Source organism: Bubalus bubalis, chromosome 2, assembly GCF_019923935.1.
Source record: "Bubalus bubalis isolate 160015118507 breed Murrah chromosome 2, NDDB_SH_1, whole genome shotgun sequence".
NCBI lineage: Eukaryota > Metazoa > Chordata > Mammalia > Artiodactyla > Bovidae > Bubalus > Bubalus bubalis.
Window position 1 is genome coordinate 27,914,700 of NC_059158.1, and position 22,516 is coordinate 27,937,215.

Genomic DNA, 22,516 nt, shown 5'->3' on the forward strand with positions numbered 1-22,516 from the left:
AAAAAGAGTGAATATTTGCTGAGCAGTAATCCAGTCTCCCTCAGACAAGTTTGCTGCATCTTATTTTTCCACCTTTTCTTATTTCATCTGTGCAACATTGGCTGTTTTCCACCTGCTCTATTTTATAGCATCTATTTTGTGCCCTCAAAATTATATCACAACTTCCTTCTATCTCCTTAACTTCAAATAAATTTACATTATATATTTTTCTTTTTAAACAGGTACTTCAGAAAATCCCTTAGAAAAAGAAAAAAAGCTTTTAATTTACCTTAGAGCTTCAGAGGGAGTCTTTTGTGACCGTTTCAGTGGAATTCATATTGATCCAGGAACAATTGGTAAGAGTATAATGCCATTCTTATTAAAAATGAAATATATGTATTTCTGATAGGGAAGTATCATTCATAGAACACCTGCCAAATTCCAGGCACTCTTCCAGAGAATTTATATTTATGATTTCATTTAATGACTCTCTGGTAAGGAGTATCCATTCTAGAGATGTCAAAACTAAGACTCAGAAATGATAAACAATATGCTGAAACCCACGGAGTGTTATGCTGTTAGAACCTTAGATTTTTATCCAGACTGGTCAGACACCAAAGGCTGGACAGTCTGTATTATCAACTTTAAACACTGTGTAGTTATTCATAATATTTTTAACCGCTAGATCTAAAGATTACTAAGAAACATTTACTGTTGACAGTTTCTTCATTTGAAACTGCCACAGTACCAAGTCCTATTTTAAAATTCATCTACAGAAGAACAAAGAAACTGGGATTGAGCTTGTATAAGTATGATGTAAGGGCCACACAATAAAGTAGGTTTAAGGGAAAAGTATAGGAGACTTTTTATAGATTTCTGGTATTTTCTTATTTTCTCTGTATGGCAATTCCAGTTTTATAAGATCTCAGTCACTCAGTAAAATGGAAACAATCATGTTAGGATAGTATGAAGTTTGATAACCCAGTTTCATAAAGTATAGCCCTTGCCATATAATACTTTGAGAGTGCTTTATTGCTTCCAAATGATTTTTCATATGTGCTATTTATCTTTTTATGAACATGAGGTTAAGGAATATTTTACTTTTTTCCAAGTTGACAAACTAGATGTATCATAACAGGAACACAGACTTTTTGTCTGGTAACCAGTATATTCCATGGAGTGCCACCAAAGACGTGAACTAGACTTGTGTTAGGAGTATATGAGGGTGTGCGGCTTGATTCCCAATGTCAGCTGTATTGCCAAAAAAGTGTTTTTTGAAAATTTCTCTGATGCTAAATTGAAAAAGGAATGAAATGTTTGTCACTGCATGAGTAAAATTTAAAATAATCTCTTCAAGTATTATAATCTCCTTGAAACAACTAAGAAATTGTGTCATTTTGCAGTAAACCTTTGGTGACTGGGAATGATCAGGAAATCTTTCTGGTAAATTAAAGGAAATAAAATGGTTTATGTTAAAATCTTTGTTGTTAGAAATTCTTCTAAATTACTCCATGTCCCTCTCCTATCTAGATTTCTTAGCTAATAGTGGAAAAGATTAATTTTTTGATAATGATGATATTATATTATTGTTATGAAAGCCTGATTCCACGACATGTCCTGAAAGTGGGAATATTGTTTTCATTTCCACTAATCCTTATTTTAGTTTTATTATCTTCTGACTTTTTGCTGAATTAGAGTATGGTAAAATTGGGGGTGCTGACACAAATAGTTGATTAAGTTCTAATTAATTGAGCTTTTTTAGTTCACATTGGATGAAAGCCCAAAGCATACTATTTATGCCTGACTGGTGTTTACTTCCTTTATTTATGCATTTGCTGCTAAAAATTGTGAAATCTTTGGATTTCAGTACAAGGGGTACACTAATCCAGGGGTATGAAGGCAATCAATCCATTTGGGTGCAGGAAGAAAATACTAGAACCTTCTATTCAAACATGTATAAATATATTCATTTGTATTTATGGTTATTTACCTAATAACAAATACATATACATGTTAAGGGTGCACAGTCATAATTTTGGTGCTGCTTGATTTCATGCTCAAAACATATTTAGATGACTAAAATATGGAGAATTTTGCCTCATGTGATTTTAAATGGCAATAAAATGTGTAAGAGGAAAGACCTGAAGGAATAAAACTGGACTTCATCAAGCATGTCCCTGGTAAGACTTTAATTTATGAGTCTGAAATAAATTATATTTTGAAACAAAGGAGTTAGAGATCTATTCTTTGATATCTGTAATGCAAAAAAAAAAAAAAAAAAAAAATCTGAAGTCCAACCACTGAAAATAAAGCTCATAGCACCAAATCTTTTTCTTCAGGAAACAAAATTACCCTTTTCTTTGGAAAATCTACTGTATAACACAAAATATCAAAACCAGTTAGCTTCCAACAGAGTTGCAAATAGTTTGGAGATACTTAATGGTGGAAATATAACTAGTTAGCTGTTAGAGTGGTCTGTTTTCCAGCTCTTGGATTTCTAGATGTGGTGTAGCATTCATTTCTCTATAGCTTTAAAGAGAAAAATGTTTCATAGCCATGTGAGATATAGGTGACTTGCTGAAAATAAAGCACTTAAATGTTCTTTTTATAATAAGGTGGACGTCTTAACATATAGTTTCTGTATCACGTATCTTGCACAATAAGCCCTCCAATGAATTTTACTTGTGTGGTCTTAATTTTCTTGGAAGGAGTTTCCTATCAAACTGTTGCTCCTTTTATTTTCAGGAGTGTTTGGGAAAGTTCAGCTTCATAGTGCTTATCCTAAGAAATCCTGGACACGTCTTGGGGCTGACATAGCTTCAGGCAATGAGAGGTAAGGAATGAGAGTAATTTAGGGGGATATATTTTTTGGTTTAACTTGCTTCGGCTGGAGGTTTTGTTACAATAGGAAATTAAATTTTAGATTAAGAATCATAATTCAAGGTTAGATAAGTGGGAAATATTAAAGGCTACAGGGATTTAAAATATTCTCTGTAACATAATAGAAGAACAAACCAAGCAAAAGGTGGGGGAGGATACAATTTATTTAAGGAGTAAATTTTATTTATTTATTTTTATTGTTTATTTTTTAACTTTCTGTTTTGTATTGAGGTACAGTTGATTAACAATGTTGCAATAGTTTTGGGTGAGGTTCTTAGCCATATATATACATATATCCATTCTCCCCCAAACTCCGCTCCTGTCCAGGCTGCCACATAACATTTGCAGAGTTCTATGTGCTGTACAGTAGGTCCTTGTTGATCTACTTTAAATATAGCAGTGGGTACACGTTCATCCCAAGCTCCCTAGCTATCCCTTCCCCCCATCCTTGCCCCTGGCAACCATAAGTTCGTTGTCGAAGTAAGGAGTAAATTTTAGATAATACATATTTACTGCAGTCAGTAAATCTTTAAAAAATATGAATTCTATGAGAAAATAGATAAATATGAGGTGGGACTACAATATCTGAATTGAAATGATGAGACAAAATGAGTGAGATGAAGTATATAAAGAATGTTATGGAATTTAAATTCAATGATGGAATTTAATAATACCTTGATGGCAATAAAGAATGAAATCACCGCTGCCTCAAAGTGAGTGCGTTTGTGCATGCTAAGTCGCTTCAGTCGTATCCGACTCTTTGCGACTCTATGGACTTGTAGCCGGCCAGGCTCCTCTGTCCATGGGATTCTCCAAGCCAGAATACTGGAGTGGGTTGCCAAGCCCTTTTCCATGAAATGAGTAGGCAACATAAAAAAGAAACTGATGGAATCTACATGAATGAAGAGATAAAATCAAGAGATAAAAATAATAAAAGAGAAGGTATTAGAAATAGAGAACAGAAAATAAAAGCACATTTTGGTGACGGCTCTTTTTAATAAGAGTCCAGAATAATGACACCACAAAGAATAATTAAAACTTAACTAAAATACACATAAAAGACTTGGAATTAGTTCCATTTCATTTGAACGACGTTGAGAATCATGACTGCTCCAAATCCTCACAGCACAAGAAAAAACAGTGAAAAAAGTAAGAGAAAAACAAAAGGAGACATAAAGCTTGATAACATTAGAATTCTCTACACCATTAAATGTCAGAAGATAGTAGTGCAAGAATCTACACATGTGTAGGGAAAATGATTATAGGCAAAGGTTTGGCTTATAAACATAGACCCTTCTAAAATGCTGTTCACATATGAAAGCAAAATACACCTTCCACTTTGCAAGAACTGAAAAAAATTAAAAACTGTGTTCTAATAAAGAGATTAAACTGAATCTAAAATTTAAGAATGCAAATAAAATCCAGAAATTGTAAAAAGGTTAATAAGAATAGGCATAGTAAGGAAAGTTTTACACTAGATAACATAATATAGAAATAAAGTAAATCTCTAAAAAACATGATAGGAAATTACCAGAAACAGAAATAGTAATGAAAGTACAGATATGAGTATAGATATAGTAAGGTAAGTTTTATATCAGATAGCATAATATGTTATATATGAAATATATAAAGTAAATCTCCAAAAAAAGAAAGGAAATTACCAGAAACAGAAATAGTAATGAAAGTATAGATATGAGTATAGATATAGTAAGGAAAGTTTTATATCAGATAGCATAATATCTTATGTTATATATGAAATATATAAAGTAAATCTGTAAAAAAAGAAAGGAAATTAACAGAAACAAAAATAATAATGAAAGTAATGAAGTTTGCTTACCTCTTTCAGTTTAAACCTTTAAATTAGATTAAAATTATAAAGAAGAAATGAAGAAATATGACTAAATAGTAAAAATTTAATTGGTATATATAAAATATATATTTGTTTACCCCAATATAATTATAATTAAAAAGTTTAATAAATTTTAATAAATTATATACAACATAATCACAGTAAAATAAACAGAGATTAACACAAAATATTAGCCAACTACCTTAATCTTTTGCAAGATGGAAGAAAAAAATGATATATCTTCTCCTAAATAACTTTTGTATCAAAGAGATCAAACTTTTATAAATATTCTATATTTATTCTATAAATATATATTTATAGATATAAATATATATTCTATAAATAGAATACTTGGAAAATAACAGTAATGAGAATAATTGAATAAGACATGGCCATACATGTCATCACATTAAATGCTTTTATTGTTGAATAAGAAAATATAAAAATAAATGAACCAGGTCGTTAGTATTAGAAACCAGAAACAAAATAACCACAAGCCTAATGAAATCAATACATACCTGATAAAGACAGAAATTGGTAATTTACAAAGTTGGAAATTAGTAGACTTGATTTTTTTTTTAGAAGTACTGGTAAAATCTTTAATAACTAAGCACACAAAACAAAATATAATTCAGAAATGGAGATTTAAATATAATAGATATCAAAGAGATTAAAATTGTAATCTAAAAATATGTATATCTATAGAGTATCATTCTGAAATTAAGAAAAAATAAGTTATATATAGAAACATAAATGATCATAATTGTCTAAAGAAGACTAAAAATTGAGAGAACCAATAACAGCAAAAATCATAATGTTATCAAATATTTATTTCCAAGAATACATTTTGCTCAGATAAATTTATGGCATGTTCTTCTACTCATTCATTCAGTCATCAAACACTTATTGTGTTATATAATCTATTCCATAGCATAGAAAGATATGTGAAGATTGCCAATTTGTTTTAGCAAGCATGTATAAAATAATTTTTAAAACAGCTGCTAAAGATAACTCAAAAAGAGAAAACTGAGGCAACATCCAAGTTGTATCCTAAATAAAACAGCAACAAATGAAATCCAGTAATTTATTGGAAAATGAGTGATTAATTCAAGCGAAGCAGGATGGTTTGAAACGAATTAATTAATATAACTTACCTAAATAAAACAATATAAAGACTAAGAATTTGTTCAGTTTGGTACAAAACAGAAATGCATTTAGTAAAATTCAGCTGGCATTCTTGAAATAAATGATAAATTAAGGCTATACCGATATGTTTCTTAATGGGGTGGTTTAGTCATTAGTTGAGAATCACTGCTTTAAGTAATAATACAAAATAAATAATTAAAAATCTCTCTTATACAAGCAACTTTCTTTTCTATTGAAAAACTGACATTAAAAATCACTGTATATTACAGCTATCATTAAAAATAGTTATCAAATTTTCAGCCAGTATATTGAATCAAATAAATACTGTAACTAAAAAAATCAGCTGTAACTACCAAGAGGAATTCAAATTATCATTTTTTTTTTTTTTTGCAGATTATGTACACTTTTGTTCTAGAAAAGTAGAGAATCATCTGAAAAAACAACAGGAGCATTTAGTAAAAGCACAAATCAATAGCCTTTTAATATGTGAGCAATAAAATTTTAAATTACAGTGTATAGTGTTATTTAAAATTTCAATTGAAAATATCTATAAATAAAGAAGTGAAATTACAGGAGCCATAAAAGCAGATCTATAAAACACTAGTCAAAGGCATAAAGGAGATTAGAATAAATGATGATGCATAACATAAATGGAAAAACTCAATGTTTTAAACATGTCAATTTAATGCAGATTTAATCACACACCAAATAAATGCATTTTGAATCTGACTAATTAAATCTATGTCTTTTGGTACAATAAATACTTGAAGATAGCCAAACATTATCAATTATTTAAATACATACACACATATATATATGTATATTGCTTTCCTGGTAGCTCATTTGGTAAAAAATCCTCCTGCAATGCAGGAGACCCTGCTTTGATTCCAGGAAGACCTGCTGGAGAAGGACTAGGCTACCCACTCTAGTATTCTTGAGCTTCCCTGGTGGCTCAGCTGGTAAAGAATCTGCCTGCAATGTGGGAGACCTTGGTTTGATCCCTGGGTTGGGAAGATCCCTTGGTGAAGGGATCTTTCACATATATATATATATGTATACACACACACACCTTTAATGTGAATAATTATTGTTATTGGCACCAGAACAGGAGAGACTACATAGCAATAGACCCAGGTATGTATCATTATTTAGAATTGGAATAAATTAGCATTTCAATTTTAAGGGCTTCCCATTTAGTTGAAAATTTGTGCTGGAATAATTGGTCAATGCTTTGGAAAAATATAAAATTAGATTCTCACTTTATCCTTTACTGTAAATTATCAGTTCAGTTCAGTTGTTCAGTCATGTCCAGCTCTTTGTGACCCCATGGACTGCAGCATGCCAGGCTTCCTTGTCCATCATCAAGTCCCAGAGCTTGCTCAGACTCATGTCCATCGAGGCAGTGATGCCATTCAACCATCTCATCCTCTCTCATCCCCTTCTCCTCCTGCCTTCAATGTTTCCCACCATCAGGGTCTTTTCCAATGAGTCAGTTCTTCGCATCAGATGGCCAAAGTATTGAAGCTTCAGCTTCAGCATCATTCTGGACAGATTTCCTTTAGGATTGACTGTTTGATCTCCTTGCAATCCAAGGGACACAGCTCAAAAACATCAGTTCTTTGGTGCTCAGCTTTCTTTGTAGTCCAACTCTCACATCCATACATGACTACTGGAAAAACCATAGATTTGACTATACAGAACTTTATTGGCAAAGTAATGTCTCTGCTTTTTAATATGCTGTCTAGGTTAGTCATAGCTTTCCTTCCAAGGAGCAAGTGTACTGTAAATTATAGAGGAATTTAAAATGACTAAATGTTATAAAGCAAAACCATAAAATTATCTGAAGAACATTTAAATAAATATTATATGATTTTGAACTAGGAAACACTTGTGGGATCATAACAAGAATTACAACAAACATAACAGCAAGAAATAATAGATTTGACAACATTAAAAAGATCATTATTTTTACATGTCAGTTACAAAATAAAATGGCAATTGACAAATGAGAAAATATTTGCAATATACAATAGTACATATGGAGGGTTAATATTTTTGTATGTAAAGCATTCTTAAGAATAAAAAGAAAACAATATGAATACCAGAAGATTAATTGCTAAACAGTTGAATGAATTGTGTGAATCACAAAAGAAGACATGCATCTGACTAACAAACATATGGAAAAATGTTCTGTACTAGAACTGAAATAAATATTAAGCAAACGAAAATTAAATACCGTTTTAAAATTTCAAATTGGCAAAAGTGAAAACGAATGAATTCCAGGTGACAAAGGAGAAGAGATATAAGCAGTGGGGATGGGGGAGAAATATTACATATTAGCCTACTTTTGTAACTAAAAATAATATTTATGTATGGATATATGTAAATAAAGAAATGTCTGAAAGACATATAGCACAGCAAGGAAACTGTTGATAAGTTGATAGATAGCTGCTACTTTGGTGTGTTTTTCTCTAATTACAGAATATCTTAATAGAAAGTTGTTATTTTTGTAGTTATACTAACATTGTTATATATTTCAATACAATTTTTGTGAATTCTTACCATATGTCAGACATTGAACGGTGGCCTGAATATACAATTACCAGTGAAAACTGACATGATCTCTGCCCTCAGACATTAATCAAACAAATAAAGAGTAATGTAAAATTACATCTGTGATAGAGGCTATGAAGGAAGGTGGTATAGAATTTTGAAAACATGAGAACTTGAGGCAATGATTGAGGTTAGAGAAGGCTTCCCTGAAGAGTGGTTTCAAAGGTGGGGACTGAAAGATGAGTGGGCATTCACTAAACAAAGTGGGGGAAGGGTGTGTGTGAAGAGTGATTTAGCCAGAGCAGACAGCGCTTAGTCATTCAATAAATAGCTGATGAGCATTTACTATGTGCCAGGTGTGGCTATAACCACTGCACATTTAGAGGCAGATTTGAAGAAATGGCTGTCATCTGGGAGTCTACATCTTAGTGGAGGGAGATAGACAATAAACAAGCAAATCAAAAAATATAAAGGACATAGTTACATAATTGTAGATTATAAAATGTGCTAGTAAGGAAATAAACTGGGTGGTATGATCCAAGATAGCTGGGGGATATGATGTGTATCCTTTTACACTGAGTGGACAGGGAGGATCTTTCTACAGACGGGAAATGACAGAAGCCAAGTCACGTGGTACCTTGTTTACATGTGAGAGATCAAAGGGAAAGTTACAGAGCATTTTCTACAGAGGAATTGATGGAATCTGATTTAGGTTTTGAAATTGCTTGGACTTTCCTGGTGGCTCAGCGGTAAAGAATCTGCCTGCAATGCAGGAGACACGGGGTTCTATCCCTGAGTCAGGAAGATCCCCTGGAGAAGGAAATGGCAACCCACTCAAGTATTCTTGCCAGGATAATCCCATGGACAGAGGAGACTGGTGGGCTACAGTCCATAGGGTTGCAAAAGAGTCAGGCACTACTTAGCACTACGTAACTACTAAACAGCAACAACTGGCTGCTATGAAGTTGATGTATCATGAAGATAAGAACAGAAGCTGAGGTATCTGGAGGTCAGCTGAGGTCAAAAACATGGGACTGGGGAGGAGGCAGTGGAGATAGAGAGAAGAAATGATGCTGTCTGATTGCCAATGAATTGAATATTGAGGTAGGGGGAGTCCTTCTGGTTTTTTGATTGATCAACTTGGTGGGTGGTGGAAGAATGCACTGAGATGGGGAGATTCGGAGAGGAACAGACTTGTCAGGGTGGATGATGGCAGGGATGTGCTAAGTTGGAGACACCAAGCAGAGATGTGAAGAAGGCAGTTTAATACAGAACACAGGGCTCAGTGAGACCATGACAGGCATCCTGTTGATGAAGTAGATGGTGTCACTGATCTAGAAACGTATCAACTGGGAGAGGAGAAAACTGGAGCCTGGACATGAGACTGAGGCCAGTCTAATTTTTAAGAAGTTGATAGAGGAGGAGTTAGTGCAGGTGATTGAGGCAAAGAGACCCAAGAGGTGAGTCTGTGCTGGGAAGAAGAATGGAGAACATGAGGGACCTGAATGCCAGGATGGCTGATGAGGAGAGAACAGACCAAGCCATGATGACAGGGTTTCAAGGGTTAGTTACAAGGCAAGGCTATATACACTGATGTTATCAAGAATTTCAGTGTTTAGCCTCCTGATAGCATTGTGTAACTATTTTAGGCTTTGAAGGGGATAGTATGGGTGGGAGGTAGCACCAATACTCACATTTTTATGCCTAAAAAAATCATTCTAGGTACAACACAGACAACAGGAGGAGCCAAAAACAGCTCTAGGCACGCTACTTAGGAGGTGCAAGTGAGAGGCAGTGTAACTTGTAGTCAGGAGGTGGAGTAGCAATGGAAACAAGTATGTAGATGTATAGACAGGAGACAAAATCTCTAGGATTGTTACCAAAAGAGTGTGGGGTCCAGCTGCTCGCTGCTCAAAAGTCAATAAACACACTAGGCTGATGGAAAGCAAAGTCTCCTTTACTTCAGATGTCGGCAACAGGATGTGGGGAGGGTGGTGGACATCTGTCTAAAGGTCGACTCTTCCTCCCTTACAAGCAGCGGGTGAAAGCTTTTATAGACAGAGCATGTGTGTGTGGGGAGGGAGAGGGGACTGCATGCAGAAACAGCATAGTCATATCTAACAGTCATTTGCAAATTGGTCATCAGTGGTCTGACCAGTATCATCTTGGTTGTTTTAAGTTCAGTTCAGTTCATTTGCTCAGTTGTGTACAACTCTTTGCGACCCCAAGAACTGCAGCACGCCAGGCCTCCTTGTCTATCACCAACTCCAAGAGCTTGCTCAAACTCATGTCCACTGAGTCAGTGATGCCATCCAAACATCTCATCCTCTGTCATCCCCTTCTCCTCCTGCCTTCAATCTTTCCCAGCATCAGGGTCTTTTCCAATAAGTCAGCTCTTTGCATCAGATGGCTAAAGTATTGGAGTTTCAACTTCAGCATCAGTCCTTTCAATGAATATTCAGGGTTGATTTCCTTTAAGATTGACTGGTTTGATATCCTTGCAGTCCAAGGGACTCTCAAGAGTCTTCTCCATCACCACAGTTCAAAAGCATCAATTCTTTGGTGCTCAGCTTTCTTTATAGTCCAACTCTTACACCCATACATGACTACTGGAAAAACCATAGCTTTGACTATATAGAACTTTGTTGGCAAAGTAACGTGTCTGCTTTTTAATATGCTGTCTAGGTTTGTCATAGCTTTTCTTTCAAGGAACAAGCGTCTTTTAATTTCATGGCTTCCATCACCATCTGCAGTGATTTTGGACTCAAGAAAATACAGTCTGTCACTGTTTCCATTGTTTCTCTATCTATTTGCCATGAAGTGATGGGACCAGATGCCATGATCTTAGTTTTCTGAATGTTGAGTTTTAAGGTAACTTTTTCACTCTCCTCTTTCACTTTCATCAAGAGGTTCTTTAGTTCTTCTTCACTTTCTGCCATAAGGGTGGTGTCATCTATGGGTCTGAGGTTATTGATATTTCTCCTGGCAGTCTTGATTCCAGCTTGTGCCATCCAGCCCAGCAGTTCACATGATGTACTCTGCATGTAAGTTAAATAAGCAGGGTGACAATATACAGCCTTGACCTACTCCTTTCCCAGTTTGGAACTAGTCCGTTGTTCCATCTCCTGTTGGTTTTTTTAGTTAAACTAAGTTCCATTTGTTCCCATTTCTTTGAGGCCAGTTCTCAGAATTGTGGCAGCTCATGTCCTGGGTAGTCTGGTCATCATGTAGTTAACTTCTTCCACCTAGTGTTTTAGTATCTATAAGACAGCACACAGGATATGGCTTAGAATATTATCTATAAGCCCTTGAGAAAGAGTGAAAGGTCCTTGACTATGATTAATGGTTATATTATTATTATTTAGTGTCCTTATTGTTTTTCTTTGTTTCCACATTTTTTACTTCTCTGATAGATCTTATTCTTTGACTAGAGTTTTCCCAGACAAAAGGCAGGCAGAGGATCTGGTGGGAGGGAGCGGGCAAGGACCATAGGATCCTCTCCATCTCAGGATGAACTGGGCGTGAGGTGCTTTCTTGGTTCTGGTTTGTGTAAATGGGTGGCAGCACCATTCACTAGTGGAGGACTAAATTTGTTGGAAAAGATTAGTTCAGATTTGGTCATGTTGAGTTTGAAGTGCTTTTCTGATGCCCAGAAGAATTTGTCAGGGAGGCATTTCTAACAGGAATCAATAAGAATCTTTAATTGTTATCAGGTTAGCAAGCTGGAATTTGGCAGGAGCCATATGAATGGATTTTTCTTATAAGAATGTGTTAAAAACCTCATTCAGAATCAAGTTATAGGCTATTCTGAAAGAAACTCAATTTTATTAATTAAAACTATCGATAGTAATTAACTAGCTGCCACTTACTGAGTTCTTATCATCTAGGCTCATTCTGTATCACACATCTACCAAGCATCGTACATACATTATCTACCTTAAATCTCTCAGTGCTACAAGTTAGATGTTACTATCTGCACTTTATAGATATAAAAACCGAGGCTGGAGAAGGTAAGTAAAATTTCCAAGGTCAGAAAACTATAGTTTCTGAGGTTGGATTTTTACCATAGCTTGTCTGATTCCATTTTTTGTGTTCTACATACTACAAATATTAAAAATACAATCATATTAAAAACAAAATTATTTAGTATCAGTCCTGAGGAGGAGTACTTTAATACATTTATATATAATGATATATGGTTATTATAGTGCATTCATTTTATGGATTTCTTTTTTTAACCTTTTAAAAATATGTGAAATAATTTAAGACTCACAAGAAGTTGCAAAAATAGTAGAATTCCCATGTACCCTTGATTCAGCTTTCCTTGATGATATCTTACATAACCACAGACTACAAAATTCAACAAGTTGATATTAGCACAGTATTAACTGAACTACAGATCTCAATCAACCTGTTTCTTTAAACATTGATCTACAATCTTCCTTCTATTCAGATCAGATCAGATCAGATCAGTCACTTAGTCATGTCCGACTCTTTGCGACCCCATGAATCGCAGCACGCCAGGCCTCCCTGTTCATCACCAACTCCCGGAGTTCACTGAGACCCACGTCCATCGAGTCAGTGATGCCATCCAGCCATCTCATCCTCTGTCGTCCCCTTCTCCTCTTGCCCCCAATCCCTCCTAGTATCAGAGTCTTTTCCAATGAGTCAACTCGTCGCATGAGGTGGCCAAAGTATTGGAGTTTCAGCTTTAGCATCATTCCTTCCAAAGAAATCCCAGGGCTGATCTCCTTCAGAATGGACTGGTTGGGTCTCCTTGCAGTCCAAGGGACTCTCAAGAGTCTTCTATTAAAAGCCAATTTAATATGTCTTTCTAATATTCCTTTTCTTTATAGTTTATTATAAGATATTGAATGTAGTTCCCTGTCCTATACAGTAAATCCTTGTTTATATTATATATGGTAGTATGCATCTGTTAATTCCATATTGCCAATTTATCCCACACCTCCATCCCCTTTGGTACCCATAACTTTACTTTTTACGTCTGTCTGTTTCTCTTTCATAAATAAGTTCATTTGTATTATTTTGGGTTACACATACAAGTGATACCATATAATATTGTCTTTCCCTGTCTGACTTATTTCACTTAGTATGACAATTTCTGGGTCCATCCATGTTGCTGCAAATGGCACTATTTCATTCTTTTTTTTTTAATAGCTGATTAATATTCCATTGTGTATACATACCATGTCTTCTCTATCTTTTCATCTGTTATTTGGCACTTGGGTTGTTTCCATGTCTTTACTATTATAAATAGTGCTGCTATGAACGTTGGGGTGCGTGTATCTTTCCAAGTTAGAGCTTTTGTCTTTTCCAGATCTGTGGTGGGGGGTGGGATTGCTGGATCATAGGGTAACTCTATTTTTAGTTTTTAAGGGAACTGCTACATTATTTGCCACAGTGGCTGCTCTGTGGGTACACTTTGTTTGGAGTATTTATTGTTTCTCCTTCTGCTACACTCTCACTTGGGCATTCCATGTGCCTTTCTATAACAGCTTCTGTACTGGCTTCCTAAATGTTTGATAAATGTGATTAGAGGGTCAGAAGTACCCTTGCATCTCTTCTTTACCTTTACACTTCCTACGGATCTTTAAAGATTCCATCACACCTCCCACAGGACATTCAGTCTCCCCTCCAGCACACACTGATTTTCTACCATTTGAATCAATATACCATGTGATTCTATGATTTATAATTTTAATAAAAATATGCTTCTTAGTGATTGATACTAAGCTGCTTCAGGTATGTATGTCCTGTTCCTCCAAGTAGTGCTCTACAGGAGAGGAAAATACTGTTTTTTGTTTTTTTTTTTTGATTGATTTGGTGTATTATTTAGCATCCAGCACACAACAGAAATTAAAAAGAGTTCTAATAAGTGTGTGCCAAACTGGACTGATGTATCTTTTCTGGAAATCAGAACTTATAAAGCCTGTTGACTCAATGGCATCTTGTCTAATAAATTAGAATATTGAATTTAAATTCAAAAATTACTATAATTATTTTTGTGCTCATTAATCAAACCTCATGATTATACTATAACAACTTAGTTCAAATATTAGAACATAGAGATGGTGGCCTTATTCATTTATTAGCAGGAGTTCAGGATCACGTTGTAGTATCCAAAAGAAGATGGTTCCTTTTGGTCCAATGAGCTAGTGGGTCCTAATCTCAAACTGGCTATTGTCTCCATGCTTGGAAAAGACATATGAGTTAGGAAGGGAGGAGGGACATAGATTCCTACAATGAAAATGAGCTGGAACATTAAGGACAGCAGATTAAAATACTTTAAATTATGCAATTAACTAATAATGTATTTCAGGTAAAGTACTTTCTCTGAGTCTCAGTTTCTTTTTCTATAATAGGAAAAAAATAATACTTGGTTAATAGAGTAGTTATAAGGATTAAGTGAATCAATGTGTATAAAGCACTTAGGCCGGTTTCTGGCACCGAGTCAGCCTCACGTCATGGTAGTTATTACAGTAACCAAGACTCTTTCAATAGAAAGTAAAAGTAAAAGCAACCCTTCTTAATCCGTTTGGGAAATTGCATCGGGCCCTCCCTCCACCTCTCCTGTTTCTCTATTTCAGTCTCACTTGTTCCTACTGAAGAGATTTCCACATTCTGTAGGGTGCAACTAAACCCTGAAGCCGTTGGCTTTTCCCAGCCTTACCATTAGGGAGGAAATTTCTCTTTCTCCTTAGTTGCAATTCAGAAGTCCAGGAGACTACAGTTGCTAGCACTGTATTGTATAACTTGCTAAGAGAGTAGAACTCGAGTGTTCTCACCAAACAATAGCAAAAAAAGGGTGAATGTGTGAGGTGACTGACATATTAATTAGCTCAGTAGGGGAATCTTTTCATAATGTGTATGCATATCATATCAAATCAGCATATTTATATGCTTTAAATATCTTGAGTGAGTGAGTGAAAGTTGCTTGGTTGTTTCTAACTCTTTGTGACCCCATGGACTATACAGTCCATGGAATTCTCCAGGCCACAGTATTGGCTGCTGCTGCTACTGCTAAGTTGCTTCAGTTGTGTCCGACTCTGTGCGACCCCATAGATGGAAGCCCATTAGGCTCCCCCGTCCCTGGGATTCTCCAGGCAAGAATACTGGAGTGGGTTGCCATTTCCTTCTCCAATGCATGAAAGTGAAAAGTGAAAGTGAAGTTGCTCAGTCGTGTCCGACTCCTAGCAACCCCATGGACTGCAGCCCACCAGGCTCCTCTGTCCATGGGATTTTCCAGGCAAGAGTCCTGGAGTGGGGTGCCATTGCCTATTGGAGTGGGTAGCAATTCCCTTCTCCAGGGGATCTTCCCAACCCAGGGATCAAACCCAAGTCTCCCTCATTGCAGGCGAATTCTTTACCAGCTGAGCCATAAGGGAAGCCCTACAACTTCATTTTTCGATTATACCTCATAAAGTTGGAAAAGCAAAAGGATTTTAACTAATGAAGGCAGGTTGGATCCCTTGCCCACCCTTTGGCAAAATGTGTGCAGCTCTCACTAGGACCACTTAGTGTGGTGAATGAGGAGATCAGGTCTCAGAAGAGATGTGATGCATTTCCTGGAACAAAGGAGAAAATAGATCAGGTAGACAAACAGTTGAGGGCTTTCCCGATGGAGACGTGGGCTCAGTCCCTGGATTGGGAAGATCAGCTGGAGGAGGAAAATGGCAACCCACTCTAGTATTCTTGCCTAAAAAAATCCCATGGACAGAAGACCCTGATGGGCTACAATCCAAAGGGCCTCAAAGAGTTGGACATGACTAAGCATGGCATGGGATGGCAGACAAACAGTTGACCCCAAAGACCATTCATATTATCACCATCACTATCAATACCATTACAGGATTCAGTTTCTTTAAACACCTCACATAATTCACTGGAGTCTGAGGGTCCTCGGCCAATTTCAAAGGCAATTGACAAAAGAAAGTTTAAACAGGAGTTAAAAAAAAAAGCCTCAGTATTACTAAAGATCAGAATTCTATGGCTACTCTAATTCCTCAGGGAAGAACATTTTGACATCCAGCACTCTGAACCTATGGTCAAGTGCATCTGTTGTCATTAAGATCTCCCTAAAGTTTAATTAAATTCATTTAAGTTATATGTATTTCTATATGAATGCTTTTTACATGGTGGGAAAAAGTTTCAAATTTGTAAGTATATTTGTTTCATTCTTTGTAATTATGTTCTTTTGACCAAAAGTATTGCATTTTTCTCTAAACTAGATAAATTTTAATGCAAAAATAAAGGAAGCTGCTGATATTTTGTTTATACTTTTCAAAAGTTATCTTTCAGGAGACTTTTGCAGTGATTATTCAGTTTCCTCTCTCTTTTCATATGGTTTCCATTTAGAGCCAATTATGTTGCAAACAACTCTTTTTATTTTTTGGTTTATTTATTATTTTTGGTGTGTTTTGCTCAGAAAAATGAGCAAATCTCCCCTCTCCCCTGTAGCTATAAGATTCTTATTAGTATTAATCAGACACATGAAATCGAGCTGGGATTCAAATCCTTAAGGCTTAAGCTAGAATTTCTTGAAATGGTTGATGGGTCTTCCTTCAAGTAGGAAGAGGGAATCTTTGAATTGAAGGAATTTAAGGAATATTGATACTTGACTAGCAGAACTTTCTAGGCTCTTAATACTGGAACCAAAATTTTCCCTGAATTTACCACTATTGCTGTGTAGACAGAGAAGGAGCCATGCTCCCTTGCCATTTGTATATTTTCTTAAGAGATACAGAATCTCAAGATTTCAGTAGTATACAGGAGAGAGAATTGTTCATAGATCTGTAAGGTTTTGGAAACCATCATGACAAGAGTTAAGTTCATTTATATTTTTATTGTAAAGTTTTGAATAATAATTTCAGTAACTCCTTTTCTCTTTGCCTAGAAAATTGTGAGGAGCTCTGGGGTTTACATAGCTGGATAGTCCTATTTTCATTAAATATTAACTATCAAGTGGCACTAGTGATAAAGAACCTGCCTGCCGATGCAGGAGACATAAGTGATGTGGGTTCTATCGCTGGGTTGGGAAGATCTCCTGGAGTAGGAAATGGCAACTCACGCGACTATTCTTACCTGCAGAATTCCCATGGACAGAGGAGCCTGGTGGGCTACAGTCCATAGGGTTGCAAAGAGTCGGACATGACTGAAGTGACTTAGTACACACACAACAATGTCAAAGTTGAGTAGCCACAGAAGACAGTACAAAATCATTTACAAAGCAGTGGTATCTGTTTTGTCAAAATGATGAACAGAAATGGGACTGGGTGTTCAGTGGAGAAGATTCCCATGGGATGACTTCTTGAGTGCAAAGGAGCTTCAGTAAATTTTTAAGACTGAAGAGCAGAATACAGGAGATAATATTTTAATTGATAGGTGAGAAGCACATTATCTATTTCTTGGCAGAGTGAGCAGGTTCATCAGGTTGGAGCAGAGGACTTATATAAGGGAGTTGAGGGATAAGGCTCTAGTTATTTCTTAGTTTATATTATGGTTCATACTTTGCATTGCTCTGTGGGCTTCAACAAATGTATAATGGCATGTATCCATCCTTAAAGTATCACACAGAAGAATTTACAGCCCTATAAATGTCCTGTGCTCCCTAGGGAATGAGTTTTAATTCTCATTTTTCACAAGGAACTTTCCTGAACATTGTCATGACCTATGTCTGAAAAGCTCTATTCAACAATATAAACAAAAATAAAAAGATTATCCCAATAATACTGGCCATGAAGGAAAGGATTGATTTCAGTTATACTCCTAATTGGCTTTGGTGTGACTTTATATCCATCACCTGATTCTCTTTTTAAGCAGTAAAATTTTCTTCAATATACTACCTGGTAAGTTAGAACATTTAGATTTAAGTGAAAATGACTAATAAATTCACCTTCCATTGGCGAGGTGACATTTTTAGTGTACATCTTTCCTATTTTCTTTTTTCTGTGCATGCATTACTTTTATTAAAAATAAATGGGCATGTTATTTTATATCCTTTTTTTCAGACAATGAAAAAAATGAACACTGTAATTAAGTGTTCTGCTATAATGTGCTTTTTAATGACTATATAATAATGCACTGTGGGCTTCTCAGGTGGCTCAGTAAAGAATCCACCTGCCAATTCAGGTGATGCAGGAAACTGGAGTTCAATCCCTCTGTTGGAAAGATCCCCTGGAGAAGGAAATGGCAACCCATTCCAGTATTCTTGCCACGATAATTCCACGGACAGAGGAGCCTGACCAGCTACAGTCCATGGGGTCACAAAGAGTTGGACATGACTGAGCACGCACACACACAATAATCTACTGTTTGAGTTACAGATCTCATAAGTTCGTGGTTTATGAGATTATATAAATTCATAATATAGTCATTATGAAATGTAGGAGTTTCGCTTTTTATTATACGTGAAGAGCTAAGAATCAAACAGATAGGATGATGTCATTTAATGGAAAGAACTTGAATTTGATCAGGAGACTTAGGCTTAACTCAACCTCTGACTTCATTTAGTTATCTAATCTTGAGTTTTGTTATTTATTCTTTCTGAATCTTGGTTTCCTTGCCTTTAAAAGCTAAGGGTTGTTTTATTATTTTGTAACTGTGAGTTTTCTAGGATGTCATCGCAAATCAGCAAAGCAGGTCTAAATTCTTTAATTAAAATTGTATAACCGACAGTAGTCTTTTCTCTGTCTTTTCCAGTCTCTCTTCTTCTCTTTAACCTCAGGCACATCACATAGATTTAAATTAATTACAATCTTTGGTTAATAAAAAATTTATACCATTGGCCCACAAATGACCCCCTATAACTTTTTTTTTTTTTTTTTGGAAAGAGATGGGAATACCAGACCACCTGACCTACCTCTTGAGAAACTTATATGCAGGTCAGGAAGCAACAGTTAGAACTGGACATGGAACAACAGACTGGTTCCAAATAGGGAAAGGAGTACGTCAAGGCTGTATATTGTCACCCTGATTATTTAACTTACATGCAGAGTGCATCATGAGGAATGCTGGGCTGGAAGAAGCACAAGCTGGAATCAAGATTGCCGGGAGAAATATCAGTAACCTCAGATATGCAGATGACACCACCCTTATGGCAGAAAGTGAAGAGGAACTAAAGAGCCTCTTGATGAAAGTGAAAGAGGAGAGTGAAAAAGTTGGCTTAAAGCTCAACATTCAGAAAACGAAGATCATGGCATCTGGTCCCATCACTTCATGGCAAATAGATGGGGAAACAGTGTCAGACTTTATTTTTTGGGCTCCAAAATCACTGCAGATGGTGACTGCAGCCATGAAATTAAAAGACGCTTCCTCCTTGGAAGGAAAGTTATGACCAATCTAGACAGCATATTCAAAAGCAGAGATACTACTTTGCCAACAAAGGTCCATCTAGTCAAGGCTGTGGTTTTTCCAGTAGTCATGTATGGATGTGAGAGTTGGATTGTGAAGAAGGCTGAGCACTGAAGAATTGATGCTTTTGAACTGTGGTGTTGGAGAAGACTCTTGAGAGTCCCTTGCACTGCAAGGAGATCCAACCAGTCTATTCTGAAGGCGATCAGCCCTGGGTGTTCTTTGGAAGGACTGATGCTAAAGCTGAAACTCCAGTACTTTGGCCACCTCAGGCGAAGAGTTGACTCACTGGAGAAGACTGATGCTGGGAGAGATTGGGGGCAGGAGGAGAAGGGGACGACAGAGGATGAGATGGCTGGATGGCACCACCAACTCGATGGACATGAGTTTGAGTGAACTCCGGGAATTGGTGATGGACAGGGAGGCCTGGCATGCTGCTATTCATGGGGTCGCAAAGAGTCGGACACGACTGAGCGACTGAACTGAACTGAACTGAATGTTATATATGAATCATCTGTGAATTCTCCACTCATACAGTAGACTAGTGTCTGCTAGTCAAAATCTACTAGTAAAGGATGTTTACTAAACAAAAAATGTCTTCTAGTCACAGTCTAAGTTGTCATTTTTAAATGTAAATGTCATCTGTTTCATTCATCCATATGTCTCTAGCACTATAGTGTGTGGCATGTACTGTTGCTCAGACAATGTATGTTTCTTGATTGAAAGGCCTTCACATGGACCCGTTGCCAGGATGAAACTTTACTGGTAGAGGAGACACTATTGTCAATGCTTGCTAAAGTGTGAACATTAGCAAAAGAGCCAGGCAATTAATATAAACTTATGCTGTTGAAGTTGGTAATGACTAACTGGAGGATAAAGCAGACTTATTTATTAGGGAAAGATAGGCAGCAGCAAATGACTGAACAAAAACCTTATTAAATGGTAGTTAAGAAAAAACAAAAATGAACAAAACTCTTATTGCATATTGTGATGAAAACACAATGCTTGGAACATAGCACCTTCAAGAAATGCATACCTTTGTCCCTGCAATAACAGGGGGATAGGGGAGGAAAACTCCAAATAGTGTCACTTTTCAAATGAAGATATGAAACTCAGAAGAGTGACGTGACCTCTCAATGTCCCATAGCTACTAAGTGGAACCTCTAGGATTCACACTGTTTCTGCTTGGCCATGAAGGTATGAACCTTAAATGTGTGCTGAGAAATTGTCTGAAAATGGTATTAGAAGTCTTCAGAAAATGTGAGAAAAGATCCCTTCTGAAATACCTTTATTATTCGAACTGTTTCCCAATCAAGGAAGTAGACTTCCATTTTAGGAAACCATATGGAGAGGGCATTACTAAACTCTCAAAATTTTACCCTTTCTTATTCTTTTGTCTGGTGCTTCATGGCCACAGAATACCTTGGCCATCCCTGTATTGCATACATGTAAGCCAGGAGATGAACTCCATTAGCATTCATGTTTTGCAGAAGTCTTTTTTCTCCATCTTGACTTGATGTTTCTACTTTCCTCTCCCTGGTGGGAATTGCCGGTCGCAGCGGATTTCCTCTTCTCCCTGGAATGAGTAGATCATATCTGAGTTGCTTTGCCAGTGTACTTGATACGATCTTTATGCTGTTACAGAATTATAGTAGAGGACGCAGTGGATTGGCGACCCCATGACAAGATTGTCCTCAGCTCCTCTTCGTATGAGCCTCACGAAGCAGAGGTCCTCACTGTGAAAGAAGTCAGGGGCCACCATATTAGGATCCATGAACGGCTCACACACCGACACATCGGTAAGGCTTCGGTTTGTTAGTTAAGGGAAGTGAATGAGCCAAGAAAAACGTGTTCAGCAACCTGCCTGGGGACCTTGGATCCAACCGGCGTTCAGAGGGGATGGATAATACTTTACTGCTGCCCTAGGCCCATCCTAGAAGGCTTTATCTCCATCCCTTCATTAATTTTATTGCCTAATTTAAAAAAAAAATACTTTGATGTGAGGGTATTTTTTTAACTTTTTATTTATAATGGCAAGCCTAGAAGCAAGCAGAAGGGTTAAGAAACTTGTTCAAGGTCACCGGGCATTTTCATGGCTAAGCCAGAATAAACCTCACGGGAGATGAGTTTCCAGTTCATTTCCTGGCACATTGAATCACACAACCACTTAGAATGTGGTAGTTATTGTAAATAATGACTCCTTACTTTTTCCATACTTAGGAATGTGTCCTTTCTGACATGAAGTTCATTTTATGTATTGACTACTGCTACTGCCCCAAATTATAAATGCTGCTGCTGCTGCTGCTGCTAAGTCACTTCAGTCGTGTCCGACTCTGTGCAACCCCATAGACAGCAGCCTGCCAGGCTCCCCCGTCCCTGGGATTCTCCAGGCAAGAGCACTGGAGTGGGTTGCCATTGCCTTCTCTGAAATTATAGATAAATAAAGTCAAATACTTCCTTCTTTTTTAAAAAAAGTATTGAATATTTTAATACTCTATATACACTTAAAATACATTGCATATAAATAATAAATAACCATGTTTCCTGGCTCAGTCTAATAAATGCATTTAATCCAGGAAATATAGCTAATAAGTAATATAACAGGGTAATAAAGGGATAAGGGGTTATCTTTTTAGTTTCTGATATTTGAGAGGGAAATACATGTTTTCACTAGGGTCATATCTAAAGCTTTCCAAGTCATAGTTTTAAGGATGATTTTATTTCTAAACAGTGGCAGGG

General features: G+C 36.4%; 1 protein-coding gene across 4 annotated transcripts in view; it reads left to right on the top strand.

Annotated features, from left to right (window-relative positions):
• Positions 1–22,516, top strand: part of PKHD1 (PKHD1 ciliary IPT domain containing fibrocystin/polyductin) — a 445,850-nt gene that overhangs the window by 297,080 nt on the left and 126,254 nt on the right. For all 4 annotated transcript variants that reach the window (XM_044929073.2, XM_044929075.2, XM_044929078.2 and 1 more), the window contains 3 exons: positions 222–335; positions 2,725–2,812; positions 21,422–21,576. In XM_044929073.2, the coding sequence (XP_044785008.2) occupies positions 222–335; positions 2,725–2,812; positions 21,422–21,576 (357 nt within the window). The remainder of the gene's footprint in view (positions 1–221; positions 336–2,724; positions 2,813–21,421; positions 21,577–22,516) is intronic.